The following is a 21266-nucleotide window of genomic DNA, read 5'->3' as shown; positions in this document are numbered from 1 at the left end:
GTACCCGCGATCTATCCACAATGTCAATTGCGGATGGGCCGCAGGTCGGACAGCTTCCATTGACTTCAATGAAAGCCGTCTGTGCAGAATCCGCACGAACATAGAACATGCTGCGATTTTGAAGTAAAGACTCAATTTTCACAGGTGAGGAATTCAAGTCCCATAGGGATAATATTGTGACGCAGAAATGTCCATGTGGATTAAATCAGTCCCGTGTGAAAGGTCCCTTAAAATCCCTCTTCACACCCCTCCCCTCCCTCCATTCTCCAATCGCCTTTTTCTCCATGTTCACACCTCCCTGCAGGTGAGACAATAGCTGAACCTCCTGCCCCACAGACTGCCCGGAGCCGGCGGCCATGTGGCTTCACTCTACCTATTGCATTGTGTACTTTTTAATGTTAACTAATTAATAGGTATCAATACACAGCAGGCCCCAGTCTGCCAACCAACCGGACCCTGCAATGTCATCCCAGGGGGCTGATGGAGGGAGTGCCCCTTCAATGGCATAAATGCCATGGCCAGCGTTGACCGTGGCATCTAGGTAATTAAATGGTCACAATAGATTCAGCGGTTGCAGTCGGAGCCGACTCTGATCATGGCTGTTGCGGGAGGGTCTTAGCTGTTTCACACAGTCAGTATATCATTCATTTCAATGAATCTGCTGGTGATAGTCAAGTACAAGCGCCTGGCTTCTTCCGGCTACGCCACATTGAGATGAATGGAGCAGCGGCATGCATACTTGGCCACTACGCTATTCAAGCTCCGCTCATTCTCAGGATGGGTGGGGGTCCCAGGGGATGGACCCAAAGCAATCAGGTAGTTATCCCCTATTCTGTGGGCCTTCAGCACATGCCGAGCGCTAGGGTTGCCACCTAGCCGGTAAGCAAACTGACCTAGCCGGTAGTTAAGTTAGCAATGTATGGCAGCATTTACTTGGGGTCCTCTTTGCACAGGCCGATAAATCGTTCAGATCGGCCGTGTAAAGAGTCAGTCGGTCATCTATGAGCGACGGCCAGGGGCGTAACTATAGAAGATGCAGGGGATGCGGTTGCACCCGGGCCCAGGAGCCTTGGGGGGCCCATAAGGCCTATCTTTTCCATATAGGGAACCCAGTACTATGAGTAAAGCATTATAGTTGGGGGCCCTGTTACAAGTTTTGCATTGGGGCCCAGGAGCTTCAAGTTACGCCTCTGACGACGGCCTCTTTGCTGTGAATGGAGGCGGGCGAATCAGAATGATCCTACCCCGCTACATCTCCATTCAGTCAGCGATGATCGTTCCCGTGTAAAAGCACAGTGACCATTATCGCTGGGACGTCCGGTCGGGCATTGGTTGCCCAACAGATCATTTCGTGTAAAAGCACCCGTAGACATTGTGTGGCACATCTTGGTAGCCATCTGCTGGTGGTGATGTTGTATGGCACTGTTGTGTACTCACCATACCACTTGGCTCTGATTAGATACTGCATGATACGGTTATTTGTGCAGGGTATGACAGTACCTAGTCTATGTATAGAAAACGTTGCATGGGGCACCATTCAATACAAGGCCCTGTTCCAGACATGAACGTATTTCTCAATGCCCTACAAGATGGGCATAGCAATAAGCTGGCACCCACCCCTTCATGCTACAGACCAAACATTTGCTGCAGTTTTGGCATCACATTGTGATGTAATGACCACATTTGAAGATTGCCACCCCTACTGAGGAGCTGCAATGTATATGGTGCCTTCTGGAACCACTTATCGTCATTAGTGTAATATATCCTGGTGGTTTTATCTCTTGTTCTCCTTTTTTCTTTCCAGACTCCTCCTTCATAAAGGGAACCCGTCACACCCTTTACAACAGGAAGTCTACTTGAAAGCCGTGTGGGGGCAGGGAAACACTTTACATATGAGTCTGCACTGGAAATTGGCCCCTCCCCCATGCTGAAACTTTAAGGTGCTTTAATAGACACATTGATGCCCTCTATTGTAGCATTAATATAGGACTCCCAGTCTCGCTGCTTGAATTGGGTTCTGTATTATAGCAACTCTGGTGTTTAAATGTAGAGAAGATACTGTTTAGAGCTGACAAACACCCGGGTATCAATGGGCATGACCGGATGTGACAATGCCATGTGATGCCATGCCGCTATCTCGGCAGAACTGATCAGTCAAAGATATGGCCAGCCTCAGCTACGTCCAACCCATGCGGGTTCACAGGGTGGCGGTCACCAGCTTCTCTTAGGTCTGTCCGGGCAGATGAGCTCCTTCGTGTGGCAGGATCCGTTGGGCTACATGAATCATCCCCCTCCTGGCTCTGCTCCTCCCCTCTGATGTTCTGAGGCGCCGCTGTCAGCTCATCAGCGCCCCGCAACACAATCGCTTAGTTCTGCTACTGTATTTAGGTAATGAGCTTGGATCTGGGGCTGTATATATATATATATATATATATATATATATATATATATATATACACTCATTGTAAAAAAACAATCCAACGAATAAAACCTAATATTTGTATTAACATTAATATAAGTGCTAGCTTGGATACAAGATGTGATACAGGCGGGCATGGAGGCTCTAGTACCCTGTTGTATCACCTCTAGCTTGGATACAAGATGTGATACAAGTGGGCATTGAGGATCTAGTACCTTGTTGCACCGCCTCTAGCTTGGATACAAGATGTGATACAGGCTGGCATGGAGGCTCTGGTACCCTGTTGTACCGCCTCTAGCTTATATACAAGATATGATAGGGGCGGGCATGGAGGCTATAGTACCCTGTTGTACCATCTCCAGCTTGGATACAAGACGTGATACGGGCAAGCATGGAGGCTCTAGTACCCTGTTGTACCGCCTCTAGCTTGGATACAAGATATGATAGGGGTGGGCATGGATACTCTAGTACCCTGTTGTACCATCTTCCGCTTGGATACAAGATGTAATACAGGTGGGCATGGAGCCTCTACTACCCTGTTGTACCATCTTCAGCTTGGATACAAGATGTGATACAGGAGGGCATGGAGGCTCTAGTACCCTGTTGTTCCACCTCTAGCTTAGATACAAGATGTGATACAGGTGTGCATGGAGGCTATAGTACCCTGTTGTACCATCTCCAGCTTGGATACAATATGTGATACGGGCGGACATGGAGGTATACAGGTTCTGTGTAGTAATCTGCAGTATATCATCCATATTTGCTGTAATTGAGCCTCTAGATTGTGCAAACTCATAGGCTGTAGAAGTTGGCGTCCCAGATGGTTCCATACATGTTCTATTGGTGATATATCAGGCGTCCGGGCAGCCACAGAAGTGTGACAATGTTGTGGAGACATTCCTGTGTCCCCCTGGGAAATGCTCCTTAGAAGCTGCCATGAGAGGAACACATGTGGCTGCAGGATGTCCTGAACATATCGCTGAGCTGTCATTGTCTCTTGTACCACTACTAGGGGTGACCGACTGTCATATGTGATGGCCTCCCAGACCTTCACACCAGTAGGGGGCAGTGTGCACAGCAAAGGCAGGATTGAGGCGCTCATCCCGAGGTCTCCAGACATGAACACGGCCATCGTCAACGCCCAAACGAAACCTGGATTTGTCACTGAAGACAACCCAGTTCCACTCCGTAGCGTCCAATTTCATCGTTCACGACATCACTGCAAACAGAAGCGACGGTGGGTGTCAAAGGCCGTACATGTAATGGTGACATAAGACCAAATGTCCTTCAGCCAAGCACCTGGATATTGTTCCAACAGACTCAGGGGTGTAACGATGGCGCCCCCTGTCTCTAGATGGCGGACAATGAAACATTTGGATCTGCTCATGCTTGTTGGACAGTTAGACAATTTTCTCTACTATTGGTCTATTGAGGACATCCTGAGCCCGATCGCTTTATGTGCGTCCCCTCACATTCCATTGGTCCCAACTCCTCCTAGCAGTCTGGTCATAATGGTCCAGGTGGCGGGCAGTCTGTCGATACGACCATCCAGCTTCTCACATTCCAATAATGCTTCCCCTCTTAAAGCTTAACTGGGCAAAATCTCTTCTCTGCGTCATAGAGGCGTCTAGTGGTCAACAGGCTCTACACAAGCGGAAGAAGAGGTCACTACACACAAGGAGCCTCCGAGAGCCTCTTATAGACCAAGGGAGAACCACATTTAGGGCCTCAGGTGACAAGACTGTTCATTCAAGCATGCCACAACGCTAATCATTTGCATATCTGCCTGAGACGTAGCTATAAGTCACGTTTTGACTGTGGTTGTGGTGCTTTATTTATGTTATGAGCTTGGTTTCGGTACTGTATATATATATGTATTAACCCTTGGTTCTGGTGCTGTATTTATGTACTAAGGTTTTCATGCTAAATTTTTTTTTATAGGTTTGGTTCTGGGACTTAATTTTTGTACTGACCCTTGTTTTTTTGCTGTATTTATGCTATGGGCTTGGTTCTGAGGCTGTATTTATGTCAACGGAGCGATGTCACTTGCACTATTAGGAGGGCACTGTGGTTGGTATGAGAAAACTTGGGCTGGCAGTGGTATAAGGGCACTGTCGGTATCACTGGGGTCACTGGGGCAATTATAAATTCTCGGTTTTGAATTCCCATCAAACCCTTTCCTGCTGCCCTGTTATAAGATTGGGGAATTGTTATGCATGCAATTTCCCAATATGTACATACTGAACCTGCACTATATATGGCTACAGTCATCTCTGGACATGAAAAGTGCAGATACAGTAGAATTAATTATAGTCAACACTGATTGTTATTGGGTGAACTTCACATCACAAGCTTTTTTTACTTCTGCCAGCCTCTACAGGAAATGAACACTGCTGTGGGGGGTTGAACAATAATTTATGTAATTCCCCACTGACTGGAGGAGGATTTGATTGACAGCTTCCTAAATAATCACCAGCTGAATTCCTCTTTTGATTGGCTGTGTCAGTTGATTGACATGTAGACTGCACAAAATACACAATTGTAGTGGCCCAGAGTTCATTGGGACCCTCCATATGTTATATGTCTGTCTCGTGCAATTGTCTTCTCAGTGTCTTAATTGTAGTGAGCATTTGGTATGGCTATTGCATCTCTGCAGCACTGAATGGGTTAATGTCTGGGTTATGTCTGGAAAATGTATCTTGTCGTGTGTCATGTGACCATGTTAGATATATGTGCTTGCAAGGATGCTAGTGGGAGCAGTACATGCCAGTCTAAGTCTGAGAGTTAGTAAAAGAGTAGTCTATGCAAGAGAGTCTAAGAGTCTAGTCTAAGTCAGTCTGCAAGCGAGTGAACCCCACAGACATTGATCAGTCTGTGCGTGGAGAATAGAAGAAGCTAAGTGATTCTCTTCTGCTTGGCCTGAGCCTACCCTACCCAGGATGTACCGATGCTACCACTAAGCACTGAGTGACAGAGAAAGAAGGACCGCTGCTTGAGAGACAGGAAGGCACAAGAAGCGTGAGTGTTGACCGGTAGAGTGTTGTAGGGAGTTGCTTTTCGGCTGAACAATGATTTTATGTTGAGTTTAAAATCCATCCTTTGGCATGGCAGCTGATAGCAGGCACCGCTCACTGTGATTCTCCACAGGAGTGCTGATAACATTGTATTCAGCAGCAGTCTTGTGGCAGAACAAAGGGGCTGTATGCAGATAACAGACCACCTACTGTGATCTGCATACATCAAAGGGAGGTTCATTTACATGCAAATGAAGTTAATAAGCTACTAATGGGCATTAGTGCCTATCTGCAGCTTATATAAAATGATCACTCAAGCTATCATTTTCCCTCTTTTGAACGAATTTTGAGCGATAATCTTTGCATGTAAATGGGGTATTAGTGGTGACAGATAGGCTCACCACAGAAAATTGCGGCAATCGCGATTTAGATCCCACAAACAGAGAAATGCTATGATTCTCCACTCGTGGATGCCGCAGCTGCGCTTTCCATAGCAACGCTATGGAAAGCGTTCACTGCGTTACCCGCGGCCGGATTATCGCCGCATGTAACGCAATGAACAATCGCCCATGGACAGGCAACTTCAGTTCCCTGCAGTGGAGCCTCCTGTCTGATGCTTATCAGGCACCATCTTAAGTGAGTTTTTTTTTTACTTTCACTTTCAATCAATGCCATTATGCTATTTTTGCCTGCAGGGGAGACAATTTAATTAATATTTTGTTCTATATCCACCTAAATAAGCTACAGCCTATAAATATACAGTAAAAAGAATGAGCTGTGATCTCCTCTATTATACCTGTGTGACAAGTGCTGTGTGCCCATCATCAGTAACTGTGACAGGATTGCCTGTGTCTCCTCTATGTAGGTTCTGTGATAGGTCTATGTTAGACTAATTGCACATGGGCGATCGCGATTTTGCTGTGAGAAATTCGCATCTTTATTCACGCTATTTTTTTATCACAAAGGTCAATGGGACTTTATAATGTTAAAAATCCCATCGCAACACACGTTGGCGATGTGATAAAAAGAAGCCTGTATAGGATTACATGGGAGATAAAAAAAAGAGCATAGAAAGGGCGAGTGGGGTTTATCCCCATGGGGAGCCATAAGCTGATGTAATGTGCTTACTGGGACATGGGTCTAAGGGCAGTGGTGGTAAATCCAAACTCTCCTTCTAGTCTATAAAGTTCTCTGTACCATCACCAACCCTCCAGAGCCCTTTGCCCACTCACATGGTGGGGCTCACCCAGTACCACAGCTGGACCTCACACTCAGGATACAGTCAAAATCTATGGGAAAGCAGAAAGCCATTACCTCCCTGCCCTATCATGTGCATGTGGTAGGACGCTGGCCATGATTGGGACGTCATGACCATGAATGGGAGAGCGTGCACACAGAGCGGACTAAAAAGCGTCACACTGCTGGCGTGCCCGGACTTCGGGGGGACACAGCACTGGAACGGGGCAGTCGATAAATATACGACACTGCTTCCCAGGCACCCCGTTCCCTGACCTTTGATCCCCATAACATCATTTATGGGGCTCAAAGGTCATTACAGGTTCCTTTTAAGGGCAAGGTCCTCTCTCGTGTAGATGGTAAGCTCTTATGGACAGCGACCTCTCTCTCCTGTGGGTTTAGATACTGGCCACATAACAGGTGGGACCTGAGTGTCTTGGGAAGGGGCATTTTGGATAATGGAAGGGAAATTACAGTGGGAAAAGACAACTAAGCGAATGTGAAGTTTATAGGAGGGCGGTTAAGAAAGGGGTTTTAGATAGCAGTAGGTATGTTGCCTAGTAGCTGGAAAACAGTTGGTCATCAGTGGGGCAACATGGGTCCCCAAATTGGATGGGCTTGTCCTATGCCAACTATTGAGAAGGCCATCGCCCACCACACATGATAATGATCCTGTGTGATGTCCCCCTCTGAGACCCTATTTGGTCCCACAGAGGTGTAAGGAAGGTTTATGTGTTGCATCTTCTCATGTGAAAGACTGGAAATATCTCACATCCTATAGAGCAAAGAAGAAGGGAAGAGAAGGCCAGAGAGGCATGAGCAGTACCAAGGCTATAGGAGTCACAGTGGCTGTAACAATGACCGGGCCCTTATAACAAAGGGCCACAAACAGCAAGAAGAGGTGGAGCGAGGCCGAGGCAGACAAATATGTGTAGTCATGCTGCAGAGCAGAATAAGGGAGGCCCAGCTGCAGAGATGGCATAGGACAAATTGGAGGCGGCTGGCAGTTTGCAGTTGGTGAAGGCGGCAAGCAGGAGCATAGCAAGTGGAAGTCTAGTGGGGGATGTGTAAGGGGTGTCAATGAGAAGCCAAAAGAGCTTGGAGACAGACATTTGTACAGGACTTGTCAGTGCAGATTTTTTTGCCAAGTTAAAAAAATCGTGGCCTCTGTGGTAGGTACAGAGGTGAGGTGGGTACAGAGGTGAGGTGGGTACAGAGGTGAGGTGGGTACCGAGGTGAGATGGTAGGTGTGAACAACTGTTGGTGGGACTAAAAGGGGTTGCCCAAGAGTGAACTATTCATGACCTATCCTCAGGGTAGGTCGTCAATAGTTGATCGGTGAAGGTCGGCTGCTCAGGATCAGCTCTTCTCTGGGCCCACTGTCAGTGCAGACACATTCGGTAACGGATAGCTCTGTACACACTGCAGTGGCCCAAGTTGGTATCGCATTGAAATAAATAGAGGCTGCGCCTGTAGTACCAACCTGGTCCACTGCAATGTTGACAGTGCTGTCTGCCACAAACTGTGCCTGCAACGACAGCGGGCCCAGCAAATAACTGATTAGCAGGGATCCCAAGTGGCGGGCCCCCAATGATCAACCATTGGTGCCCTATCCTGAAGACAGATCTTCTAGAGTAAAAGTCCTGGAGAACCCCTTAGGCAACTCGTATAGATATTAGGGCAGTTGGTGGGAGAAGGCAGTGGTGTAGCTCTAGAGGTTGTAAGTTGCAGTTGCACATGGATGTTTGTGTCTAAAAGACCCCTATACTACATGAGTGGGCAACAGTGTAATAAGTGATATTTGACCATTGGGGGCACCTGGTATAGTTTTTTTTTGTATAAGGGCCTATTAAGTGAATATAATATATAGATGCCGAGAGTGGCCATAACAGTGGAGACAATGATGCTCAGGGGCTCTCTGCTCTGGTTAAAGGGGTTTTCTGGGACTAAGATATGGATGACCTATCCTCAGAATAGGTCATCAATATCAGATCAGTGGGGGTCTTCCACTCAGGACCACCACTGATCAGCTGTCTGAAGTAGCCATGGCACTTGGATGAGTGCCGCAGTCACTTCACTGCATACCATTCATAGGGCATACATCTAATGGCGGTGGTGCCTGGTATAGCAGCTCAATCCTATTCACTTGAATGGGACTAAACTGATCTTTAGCCGTGTGACTAATGATGTCATAGGATCGAGAAGAGCCTGCATCACTAATCTTATATTGATGACCTATTCTGAGATAAATAATAGAGGGGGGTCCTGAGCAGGGTCCCCCCCAACCGGTGACACCCATATGCCTGAATACGGCATATAGGATGTACAATAAAGTTATCTGCAACTATGATACTTTGTATTTAAATACCTCATTATATTATAGGGGCCGTGCCAAGTTATTGACAGGACAGGGGATAACTTTATGATCAGAGGGGGTCCGACTGCTGGGACCCCCACCGATCCAAGGAACTGGGGTCCGGAGCGGAGGTCACGCAGGTGACATTTACTTCAATGTCAGAGTCGGAGATTACTGAGATCAAACATTTCGGCAATCTCCGGCACTGTCATTAAAGTGAATGGAGCAGCGGAGTGCTTGTGTGACGTCCGCTCCATTCACTTAGGGACTGGCTAGATCTCCATTCTCTGGGTTGTTGAAGGTCTTAGCAGTCGGACCCCCACCAATCATAAAGTTATACCCCATCCCGTGGATAGGGGATAACTTTATAACTTGGCACAACCTCTTTGAAGGGGTTATCTGGGACTTTTCCTCTTACCGACCTTTCCTCAGGATAGGTCATCAATAGTGAATCAATGGGGGTCCACTGCTCGGGACCCCCACCGACCAGCTGATCGCTGTTAATGCAGACCTCACTGGAAGCAGACAGCACTGTCCATATTGCCTGATGTCATACTGCCGGCGCCGCTCCCATTGAATTCAATGCAATACCAAACTGGCCCGCCGCAATATTGACAGCAGCCCGGTGATCATCTGATCGGCATGGATCCCGATCGTCGGACCCCCACCGATCATCTATGGATGACCTATCCTGAGGATAGGTCATCAATAGTAAAAGTCCCGGACAGCCCCTTTATAAAGATCTCCGCATGCTGCAAGTCAATGGAAGCCTTCTTGTTTCCCCAGCAGAACAAATCTCTCCTCTGCCCGATCGCTACAATGTATCAATTCAGTTTAAATGTAACCGGATTGTCCAGACTGGATACAATTGCATCAAACCCTCAGCTGTGACAAGTAAGAGGGCAAGACGGCTCTTTTTTATCCTCTGGACACAAATAAGAATGTTCCAATTCACAGACAGCAAGCAGAGATGATGAGAAGGATGTAGAAACTGAAGCACAAAGTAGAGCAGAAAGTTGCAGCGTGTGGCATCGCTGTGACTACGGCCGACCCCCGGAGTTGGGTGCCGAGGGACACCTGGCACTCCGAGGTAGTGTCACGCTGATGGATGATTATGGGATGCCAGGAGAACCTATTATGGGATGGCATATCTCTCGCTCTCTTTCCCTCCCTCCCACCACATTTATTATGGGATGCCAGTGTGCACCATTATGGGATGTCAATCTCTTTCTCTCGGTCATTATGGGATGCCTGTGTCTGGACCTATTATGGGATATCAGGCTCTCCTCGTGTAATTACTACGGGCAGTGAAAAGAACACTATTATGGGATGTCACACTTTTTTTTGCCTGTGTGATGATTATGGGATGGCTGATGGACGTGTATGTAATGAATGCACAGAGGCCGGGGGTCCGCTAAATTATTGTTAGCAGCTGGTGATCGGGTGGGGGGCGGCCGGGGGGACCCCCTCCATCAGGGCACGCTCGCACGTCGCTGATCTGCTGAGGACTTAGATGAGAATCTGCAGAAGATTTCACCCTTTCAATTCGGAGGGGTGAAATGTGCTGCGGGTCCACAAGGACGTCTGCGACGAAATCCGCAGTAAATCAGTGACGTTCGTACGCAGGGAGAGGATGTGGCCATCCTGGTGAGGCCTACTGCAAGATGTCTGCCCCTCGCTGCGGACCCGTAAGGCCCACGGGCAGATCCAAATTGCGGAATGTGCGTGGGCGATGATCCGCAGTTCGAGCTGCCCACATGGCGTCCGCACCTGAATTAGAGCACGCGGATTGGATTTGCGGATCTTTGGGTGCGGAAACCAAATTGCAGCGCTCTCTATTTCAGTGCGGTTTGGGCTTCCATTGAAGCCGTCTAATCCGCGGCCCGTTCGCAGTTTCATCCGCGAATTCCGTGGGAGAAGCAAGAGATTTGACAAAAAATAATCTGTACTGCGCATTTCCGATGGCGAGCCGTGCGCACCATCCGCAGTACAGATGTCCCGGAAGAACAGAGATCCGCAGGGTCACCGGCCGCGGGCAGTCGGATTTCGTGGCGGGCTCCCGCATACGGCATCCGATCGCCCGTGGACATGAGGCCTACATAGATTTTTATAATGGCCAAAACAGTTAGCTATGGCTTCAACCTGAAACGCGTTTCATTGGGTTACATCATTTATTGGATGAACGCTTCCAAAAACTTTCCCCAGCGTTTCTGCTCGCCGCCGTAATACGGAAGCAACAAGAACGCGGCGGAACGTTTATCCTTTTAGGCCATATTTGTGGGCTTCTGGCCATGATCCCCCCCCCCCCCCTCCAGGGTGCACGAAACCTTGACCACCATAGGGTTCAATAGTGTGGACCGGCCGGTCCATTACAACGGCGGGGGTGGCATAGAGGTTACTACAAGAGGTGTAAAGATGGCCGTCTTTATTAACAAAGGGGCATCCTGTGAGGTGTTTTCTGCCCTGGAAAGCTGGGTGACAACTAATATGGCGGCTGTGAGGCTCCACAGAGGTTGTCAGACAACTGGGCCAAGCGGTGAAGCTGCCTGTAACATCCAGCAGCAAACCTGCTGTCCCTGACTACAGAGGCTGAGGGCTCTGGGAAAGCTGGGTGGCAGCCATTACTGAGTGCAGCACCTGGCAGCCACCACCTGAGGGGCTAACATGTCACCCTGGTGCTTCAGTCTGAGGAGAACCTATTATGGGATGCCCTGCTCTGCCTCACACCACACTTGTTATGGGATGCCAAAGCTATCCCTAAAGTTATTATGGGATGTCACACTATTATGGGATAACACAATCTCTCTCTCACTGCCTTCATTATGGGATGCCCTGGTGTGGAGAAACTATATTATGGGATGCCGGACTCCCCTCATGTCATGGAGAGAAAGAGAGAACTATTATGGGATGTCATCACACTTGTGTGGTGATGATGATGATTATGGGATGGCGAGGAGGAGGAAAGGGGGGGGAGGGGGCTATGATGGGATGTTATAGACTCCCTCAGGTTTATTATGGGATGTCAGGCCGGCCCATCTCTAGGGCAACACGTTGGTAGCCATGGTAACGGGGCGGGACGAGGGAAGGGGTGGGGTCTCCACCATCACTGCCGGTGTACAGGAGAGACGAGCGGGAGTCTATACCGACAGGAGGAGCGTGGAGGCTGAAGAGACCGGCGCGGGGTGAGTGCGGCCGGCGGGAAGGACCGGGCTGCGGCCGCCCGGTGTGTGAGGGGCGCCGGGGCAGTGGGGAGATATACATGGCGGGCGGACGGGTATATATGTATACTGCACATACATCAGGGCTGCCGGTTATATTACTGCTGGGCGCTCTATATTCTGGCTGTTATCCACTTGCAGGCAGTTTATGTCCCCCGTGTACTAATATATATATATACACTGGGCTGTCTGAGGGTCACATTGTTCAGCCGGCACCCCCCTCCTTATTCCCTCCAGCACATTGAGCCGCAGCTTCCTCCTCCCGAGGACTACAACCCCCAGCCGGCCTCACACGCAGGCCGGCCTGACAAAGGGCTCCTCCGGAAGCTGCAGTACCCGCCGCGGCCGCTGGCAGCAGTGTTCCTGCCCTCATTAGGCCGGCTCTGAACTTTAGCCCGCGCCGGGATGGATGTGCGTCTGTAGTCCAACGTCACCGCCGGGTTATTTACACGGGTTGTTTTTTTTAGGGGGTGGAGTTGGGGGGGCGGGTTGATTTTTACGTGTTTTATGGTGTTTTGCTTAATAAGCCTATTATTTAGGTTTGCCGCTATGGATGGGTTTCCTGCGGGATCACTTTGTGACTTCTGTTGCCGGGTGCTCCGCCAGCTTCCTAATCTTACAAGGCTGCGTTCGCACGTGGATGATTTTTCGTATGGATTTTGACGCGGATCCGCAGCATATCTTATCTTTCGTTGAAGGGGATCTGCGATCGGCTAATGCATGTAGGGTCTGTTGACATGTAGTGGCGTTTGGTGCGGATCTGCCGCGTTTTGCGCTGTCGATTTTAATGCGGATCCCTTAAATGAGGAAAATTGGCTTCTATCTCTTTAGGTTTTTTTGCGTTGGGGTAATGGGCTGAACCGGATGGATAGCGGTCATTTTTTTTTTTTGCCTTATATACAAGGGGTGAAGTTTGGCGTAAATCCATGGCAAAATCGGCACCAATTCCACGGATTTTCCAATGCAGGAAATCCGCACTTTTTCTGTTACGTGCGAACGAACCCTAAAAGTTGTGAAGTTACCCCAACCCGTGGAGGGCGAATCGAACCTTGCTGGATCTCTTACTGTGTTTTTCGTGACTTTTGTGGCAAGTTGTAACGGGGTCTGCTCCGCCCCTTAATGGATTAGGAGATCACAGGGATAAGTGGCCATCTTTGATCACATGACCTCTTGTATCCACAATCGGTGTAGTTGCAGCCGGGTCATTTGTTTGCAACTTGCAGTCGCCCGACTGGTTTAGAGCTGCTGTTAGTCACACAGTTAGACATCGCCTGCGGTTTAGGGCTGCTTGACACGAGCGCGACGGCTTCCGTTTCCCTGATCTGTTATGGGAGCGGGGAAACTGATCTTGCTGGCCGAGCGAATCCGTTCCACGCTAACGGGGCCCATCTGGTTTCCAGCCTCCGTTTTGTCCGCGGACCTGCCAACGGGGACGTGAGACGGCCTTTACATCGTTTATAGTAGAAAAGTCGTGTGTGATTAAAAAATTCAGTAGGATCAGTTCTTGTAGCCGTCACCGGGGGGGGGGGGGGGGGAGAGGGTCACATGACACAACCACACAGGCAGTGTCTGAATGCGATATTGCAATACTCGTGTTGGGGTGTAGCGGGACATGAGGGGTGATGTTTGATGCTGTATAATGTTCCGACCTCATATAACACGTTTGTTTTCTCGTCCCCCACCTTACAGCCTCCTCTCCTGTGCCTCTAAGCTGCCGCTCTGACATTCCTTGGATATTAACTTCTTCCTGTTGGCGCCATTAACAAAATGGCTTCTGGAATGGGACCCCCCTCCCCGGGTAGCGATGGTGAGATCGAAGTCATGCTGAACAGCCATCATCAAGGTAAGAATTGTGCAGGCAACTCGCGGAAGCGGAAGCCTTGTTATATGGTAATAGTTCAGAGGTTTTCGAATCCACTTTGTGTGACATCCCTGCTTCCTGCGAGTGGATGAGAAGACGGTTTACATGTACAGGCGTAATACAGCTGAGCGTTTGTTACAGTTGCCTCCAGGCTGATACTGTGCAACAAACTGTCAGGATGGTGTATGGAGCGCAGAAGATGGTCTCGACTGGATACAATTGTAGCAAACCCTCTGCTAGGAAATGTTCACTCCTGCAGCCGCCTCTGAGAAGTATCATTAAGGCAATGATCTGAGCTAATAAATGATATCCTAGGAGTTTGTTACAGTGTGGCAGTCTGTTGTCTAGACTGAAAATAATTGAAACAAACCCTCAGCTGTGAGGTTTGTGCAGATTTTCAGCCTCTTCGCCCTTCAGAGGAATGTTTCCACTCACTGACAGCAATCAGATGACCTCTCCGCAGGATAGGTCATCAATATCAGATCAGTGGGGGTCCGCCGCTCGGGATCCCTACCAATCAGCTGTTTAGAGACCACAATGCTCTTGTGAACACAGTGGCCTCTACTGAATCCTGTGACATCCCATCATCAGTCACGTGGCCTGAGAACATCTGTCTCATTCAAGTGAATGGGATGGAGCTGCTATACAACACATGCTGGTATGCACTGAAGCGCTGATGGGTAGGGGTCCCAAGCAGCGGACCCCCACATCTGGTGTCTTCTAAGGTCATCACTATTAGAATTTCGGAAAACCCCCTTAATAGAACACACATGTGATTCTTGAGGGACGTTGGATTTTTCTTTTATAGGACTACCAAATCAGTTCACGTTGGCTTGTAGTTGTCCGTCCTTTCTGCAGTTGTATCCGTTGCTCTATGATGCATGTCAATATTTTACTCAGTCTTATGCTAAGTAACAGAACTGTGAGGAAGCTGTTGGGTGAGCCTTGTATTGTTTCTGAGCCGTTCACCTTAAAGGGGTTTTCCAGAGGAACACTATTAATGACACCTCAATAGTTGATCGGCTGGGGTCTGCTGCTCGGGCACCTGCTGTCATCGCCACAACACACAGGAATGGAGCCGATGCTCCGACCTGGGTAGTGGCCCGTGCTTGTAACTGCAGCTCTCGTTGATTGTAATGAGAGCTGCACCTGCAATTACAAGCAAATGGCCACTACACGGGTCAGAGCATCGGCTTCTGCTCCGTTCCTGTGTGTTGTGGTGCTGACGGCAGGTGCCCGATCACCTGATTGGCTGCGGTCCTAAACAGTGGACCCCAGACGATCAATAGTATTTCCCTGGAAAGCCCCTTTAATCCTCTGTCCACAAGCAGGGAAGGAATCGCACCAAAATCCACTTGTTTAATAACTGATTTCATCCCATTGAAGGTTCCTGTAGTGAAAATCTGCAGCAGAATTTGACGTGTCGGGAACCTAATTCTGCAGGTCAACTTTCAGATGTCCCGTAGGGTCATCTGCTGTGGACTTTCTGTGCACAAATCCGTGACCGTCTCTGGTACATGTTGTATCTTAATAGATGGTTTCACGGTGCGAATAAAGTGTGAAAAGGCGCAATCCAATTGTAGTGTATGGACGCAGTCTGATGGCGCCATTTTACCAGGTTCAGTGAATTGAACCACCTGCTGGCCCTTGTACGGGTTTTGCACCAGTATATTGATCTGTCACAGACAAACCCCAACTGAGCCCTATAGAAATCACATGTAATATGATGCTTAATATGCAGAGGAGGTGGGCTGACTTCGGTGTGGGTGTGGTGCGCCCCTTTAAATCTCCAGTTTGCTTATTGTAGAGTATTGCTGGAACTGTCAGTGTTTACAGTGGATCACGTTTATTAGAGTATAACCTAGCTACTTGGAGAGGGCTAATTCAGAGACTAAGAGTGTTCACCCATCCACTGGAAACTGATATATCGGTGGGGGTATGATTGTTGGGACCCCCGTCTAATCTGAGAACGGGGCTTCTATCTCCCCATTCCTTCCCGCTTCCCACTCGCAGTGGCGTCAGATTGGATGGCGCTCTGGCGGAGTATGTGCGGCCGCCACTACAGTCAGGCTGACGGAGATAGCCAAGAGCTTTGTACTCCGCTATCTCCGGTATTCCTATTGAAAATGAATGGTTTGGCTTTGTACATGCACGACCATCGCTCCATTTATTCTCGCTGTGGAAAGAGGGGGTGTAGTGAGGAGAAATGGGACCCCTATTCTCAGGATTGGTGGGAGTCCCGGCAGTCGCACCCCATGGATCTATCAGTTTTCACCTATCTAGTGGATGGGTGAAAATTGGAGAGAGAAAAAAATGTCCAGTCTCCAAAATAAGCCTTTTAAGGGGCATTTTCATAACGACAACTAATCCCTTTCACAGGAAGGATTACTTGCTGTGATGGGAATAAGGGCTCATGCCCATAACTGTGTTCACCTCTTATCGCGCGTGTGTTGCTTGGACGCGTGATACGCAGAGAATGGGGTCAATGGATTTTCATTGTTCCATGCACTCCGGCCTGTGGACACTGCATACCAATGCGCAAGAGAAGTCGCAGCATGCTCTATTGAGCCCTATACAATTGTATGGGCTGTGTATGATACACCTTTAATATGGAATACATTGCACATGGGTATTTTCATATGTATCCTCCACTCTGAACTGAGCACAGAATTAAAAAATATCACACTATGCATGTCTGTGAGCGTGTGATGTGCGGGCATGCACAGCGCCATATGCTGTAAAATACTGTTGTACGCATACGGCCGTGGGCATGAGCCCTGACCCTATATCGTTCTTCTCTGGATATTTTGTAGTCGAGTGGCTAATCAATACTGTATTTGATATGTGAGTGACACAGCTAAACCGGCTTCACATTGGCATAAGCGTAGTTGCGCAATGTTTTTTTTTTTTGTTTGTTTTTGGTGTTTTTTTTGCACACACCTCTGCATGTTGGATGTATGCATTTTTTTGTTTTTTTTCAGGTGCGCAAAATAAAAACCACGCAAGCATGCTCCCAATGCTTTAATTGGCACTTAAGTAAAACATATTCTTTTGCGCAAATGAAATGCGCACACCCAAAATATTCTCATGGGAACGAACCTCTTAAAATCTATGGGTATTGCTCACTGCCTCCAGTGCAGATCCATCGCTAAGCACCAGAGCATGCCGGACGGACTACAGCCAGCGGGCTCCGTCAGGTTCCATTGCAGGACCCATCCGTGCGGCAAGAAGTCCACATTCATACTCCTATAATAGCTGGATGATGGAAAGCCGACCGCTGGTGTGAACCCGGCTAGTTGTCCATCGCTGTATTGACTGATGCTATAGGGGCTCATGTGCAGCGGATTTACTTGTCTCGGGAAGTACGGCGATCCGTTACTGTAACCATCCCCTTATTACTACTGCTGGGGTCGGTTCCGTTTTTATCAGGTGGGGGATATGTAAAATCGACACTTGTCTTTGGGCTCTAATCAATAAAACTGATGTTTGTGTCCATCAGGCTGCATACACGAGCGGGAGTCTTGTGAGGTTTTTTGTTGTTGCAAGATGCACAAACCTTGTGTGAGTGTGAGCTCCGTTCTTCTGAATGTCATACACACACGATGGTTTCCTTCCCAGCAATGCTGCGAGATAAAAAAATCGCAGTGCGTCCTATTTTTGTTGCGTCCATCCAAATGCATTGCCCATTGTTTTCAATGAGACGGTCAAACGCCTCACATGTTGTGCGATCTGCACGCGAGTGCGGTGTGCTGTTCCTGTTGCAACCAATGGGAAACGCTTGCTGATCCTACGACGTGCGTGAACCAAGTCTCAGGATTTCACAGAAGTGATGCGAGGCGTTTTTGCACGTAAAACGCAGATTGGATGGGTTTCTCGACGCGGTATTGCGCTCGCCTGTGTGAAGGTAGCCTCTGTCGACGCTCGTCTGTCCTCGGTCGGCCATCCTTGTCTGCTCAGTGTTCATTATAAATACATGCACCGTATGTAATGACCCCCAGCTCCTGTCGCTGTGATTTGCTCCTTGTGATGTCGTCACGGTCTCTTCTGCTCACACTTAAACCGGTGACAAACGAGTATATTCTGGCCGGGTGTATGCTTCCGTAGTACGGACTAGTATTCTGGCCTGACGATGGGGTCTCTTGCTCCAAACTACCCGCATCGTAGGTCTGTGATGCTCCGAATTCGGTCGGGCTGGAATACTAGTCTGTATTACGGACCATAAACATGGCCAGCATATCCTCATCTGTCACCGGTCTTATTGTCAATTAGAAGGCTATCAGGAAAATGCTGGCTTATAACGGGATGTGATATTCTCATATACTCCCAGCAGCCCTAATTCTGCCTCTGATCACTGCGATCGATGGGATCAGTCCCGGTAGAGTCCTGTGTTAGACGAGGCTCCGCAGCGCAGATCAGGACTTGGTGCCCATGAGATACTCTCTTCTCCAGCCTGTGGGTATCATTCTGCTATCGTATAGCATCCCGTTCAGACAAGGCAGTCGGGATGCTCTGCAGTAGCTGGTGGTGCCTCTTCCTCTTAAGGTTGGGTTCACACAGGGCGGATTTGCCGTGGAAATTCCATCCGGAATTTAGCTGCAGCAAATCCGCCTGTGTCCGCTAATCCCAAGACTAGCCAGCCATGTGGACGAGATGTCTCAGAAATCTCATCCACACGGGACGGCGAATCTGCTGCGGCGCGGATTGGCTGGCCGCAGCATGTCCACTTTTTTTTTTCTTTTTTTTTCTTCTTTTCCACTGCGCTCTACTCTATAGGAGCGCCGGCTGCAGCGCGGGTTTTGAAGCAGCACTTTCCCGGGGGAAATCTTGCGTTTTTTTTGCGCTGTGGCCAAACCGCAGAATTTCCGCCAGGATTTCAGGGTGTGTGAACCCAGCATTAAGGGTACGTTCATCTGTAGCAGAATTGGCTGCGGAAAATCTACAGCAAAGTACAGAGAGCACCTGTAGATCTAACCTCTTGGAATGAGGGGTAAATCCACGTGTCACACTCAGATTTTGATGCGGATCCGCAGCAGAAAAATGTGGCTGTAGCGGAAATGATGTACTTTTGTGGACCTCTTGTCTTTTGAAGCTCTACAACTGCATAGACTTCTTGCTGATGTGATCCCAGCATTGGGCCTCAGTCAGACTTGGATCACCTTAGATCCCTATGGTGATCAGTGGAGCCCCCAGAGGTCTGAGGATTGCAGCAGCGTTGTGGTATGGTCACATGGCAGACGTTTGCAGTGGATTTGATGTGGAGTCCAAGTCAAGTGTCCCATTAGTCAATGAGCAAATCCACGTATGAAATTACTGACAGATTCTACTTTAAAGGGGATTTTCCCGGCAAAAACACTACAGGTGACTAATCCTCGGGATAGTTCATCAATAGTTGATTGGCCGGATCACCTGATCGGGCGCCCGCTGTCAGGGCTGGTACACATGGGGGTCGGAGTGGAAGCTGCTGCATCGGTCACTACATGGGATGGAGCTCCCACTCTGCACCCTGAATGTTGTGGGGTTGACAGCGGGGCGCCCGATCAGCTGATAGGCCGTGATCCCAAGCGGCGGACGCCATCTGAATACATTCCTCAGAATAGAAACCCCTTTAAGATGTAATGACTTGTTGAGGCGGATCTTCACGTGGAAACTAATGAGAATTTTGCACAGGATTTGTCCATTGAAAAGAGCCGTGTCGCCCGAGCGTGATCTCATTGCGTATCACATGCGCATATGATGTGGTGAATGGAGTCAATGACAGTACATTGATCCATTCACACTTGTGTATATTCATTGCGTAAAGTACGCAGCACGCTCTATTTTACCGCTTATTAGCCACGATGCACTTTTATTACATCATAGGGTTTATTTCCTACACTTGTGCAGCTCTGCACCTGCGCTGATTCCAGTATGTACCCTGTACTCAGTCTGTATCTTGTTCCTTGTGCCCCGGTATTAGTGCGCCGCTCTGTGCAGGGGTTCCCTGTGCCCCGGTATTAGTGCGCCGCTCTGTGCGGGGGTTCCCTGTGCCCTGGTATTAGTGTGGCGCTCTGTGCGGGGGTCCCCTGTGCCCCGGTATTAGTGTGGCGCTCTGTGCGGGGGTCCCCTGTGCCCCGGTATTAGTGTGGCGCTCTGTGCGGGGGTCCCCTGTGCCCCGGTATTAGTGCGGCGCTCTGTGCGGGGGTCCCCTGTGCCCCGGTATTAGTGTGGCGCTCTGTGCGGGGGTTCCCTGTGCCCCGGTATTAGTGTGGCGCTCTGTGCGGGGGTTCCCTGTGCCCCGGTATTAGTGCGGCGCTCTGTGCGGGGGTTCCCTGTGCCCCGGTATTGGTGTGGCGCTCTGTGCGGGGGTTCCCTGTGCCCCGGTATTGGTGCGGCGCCCTGTGCGGGGGGGGGGGGTTCCCTGTGCCCCGGTATTGGTGCGGCGCCCTGTGCGGGGGGGGTTCCCTGTGCCCCGGTATTGGTGCGGCGCCCTGTGCGGGGGGGGGTTCCCTGTGCCCCGGTATTGGTGCGGCGCCCTGTGCGGGGGGGGGGGGTTCCCTGTGCCCCGGTATTGGTGCGGCGCCCTGTGCGGGGGGGGGGTTCCCTGTGCCCCGGTATTGGTGCGGCGCCCTGTGCGGGGGGGGTTCCCTGTGCCCCGGTATTGGTGCGGCGCCCTGTGCGGGGGGGGTTCCCTGTGCCCCGGTATTGGTGCGGCGCCCTGTGCGGGGGGGGTTCCCTGTGCCCCGGTATTGGTGCGGCGGTTCCCTGTGCCCCGGTATTGGTGCGGCGCCCTGTGCTCTGTATGTGGAAATTGCCGGTAAGAAGTTCTGCATTCTCCCCCCTGTGACTTGGAAGTGTGCTCAACGGCCCACCGTCTTCAGGTGGTCTTGTAGTGTTATCACTGGATGTTACATGGCGCCCCCTGAGCCTGGCGAGTCTGAGGTGCAGCGTGGACGCTTGGGGTGCTGCCATCTTGTCAAAGTCGGAAAGTAAAGCAGCCATTAACTGTCCTGTCCTAAAGAAACAAAAGCTTGCCCCCCACCCCTCCCCCTTGCAGAGCTGCGTATGCAGTGTGGGCGGGAGGGGGGCTGTCAGACACGGAAACCCCCACCTCCTGCCGCATGTGCTTTTTCTTTTCTTTTTTTTTAACTTCTCCCCAAGCCTCTGTGGGCTGCCGGGCGGATCT

At 49.7% G+C, this 21266-nt stretch overlaps 1 protein-coding gene across 3 annotated transcripts in view; it reads left to right on the top strand.

Moving 5' to 3' along the window:
* The first annotated feature begins 12105 nt into the window (after positions 1–12105).
* Positions 12106–21266, top strand: part of CHD4 (chromodomain helicase DNA binding protein 4) — a 30565-nt gene continuing 21404 nt past the window's right edge. For all 3 annotated transcript variants that reach the window (XM_066601296.1, XM_066601295.1, XM_066601294.1), the window contains exons 1-2: positions 12106–12207; positions 13933–14086. In XM_066601296.1, coding sequence (XP_066457393.1) covers positions 14011–14086 — 76 coding nt within the window. In that variant the 5' untranslated portion in view covers positions 12106–12207; positions 13933–14010. The remainder of the gene's footprint in view (positions 12208–13932; positions 14087–21266) is intronic.

This window comes from Eleutherodactylus coqui, chromosome 4 (assembly GCF_035609145.1).
Source record: "Eleutherodactylus coqui strain aEleCoq1 chromosome 4, aEleCoq1.hap1, whole genome shotgun sequence".
Lineage (NCBI taxonomy): Eukaryota > Metazoa > Chordata > Amphibia > Anura > Eleutherodactylidae > Eleutherodactylus > Eleutherodactylus coqui.
This window is presented reverse-complemented; position numbering and strand designations above follow the sequence as displayed.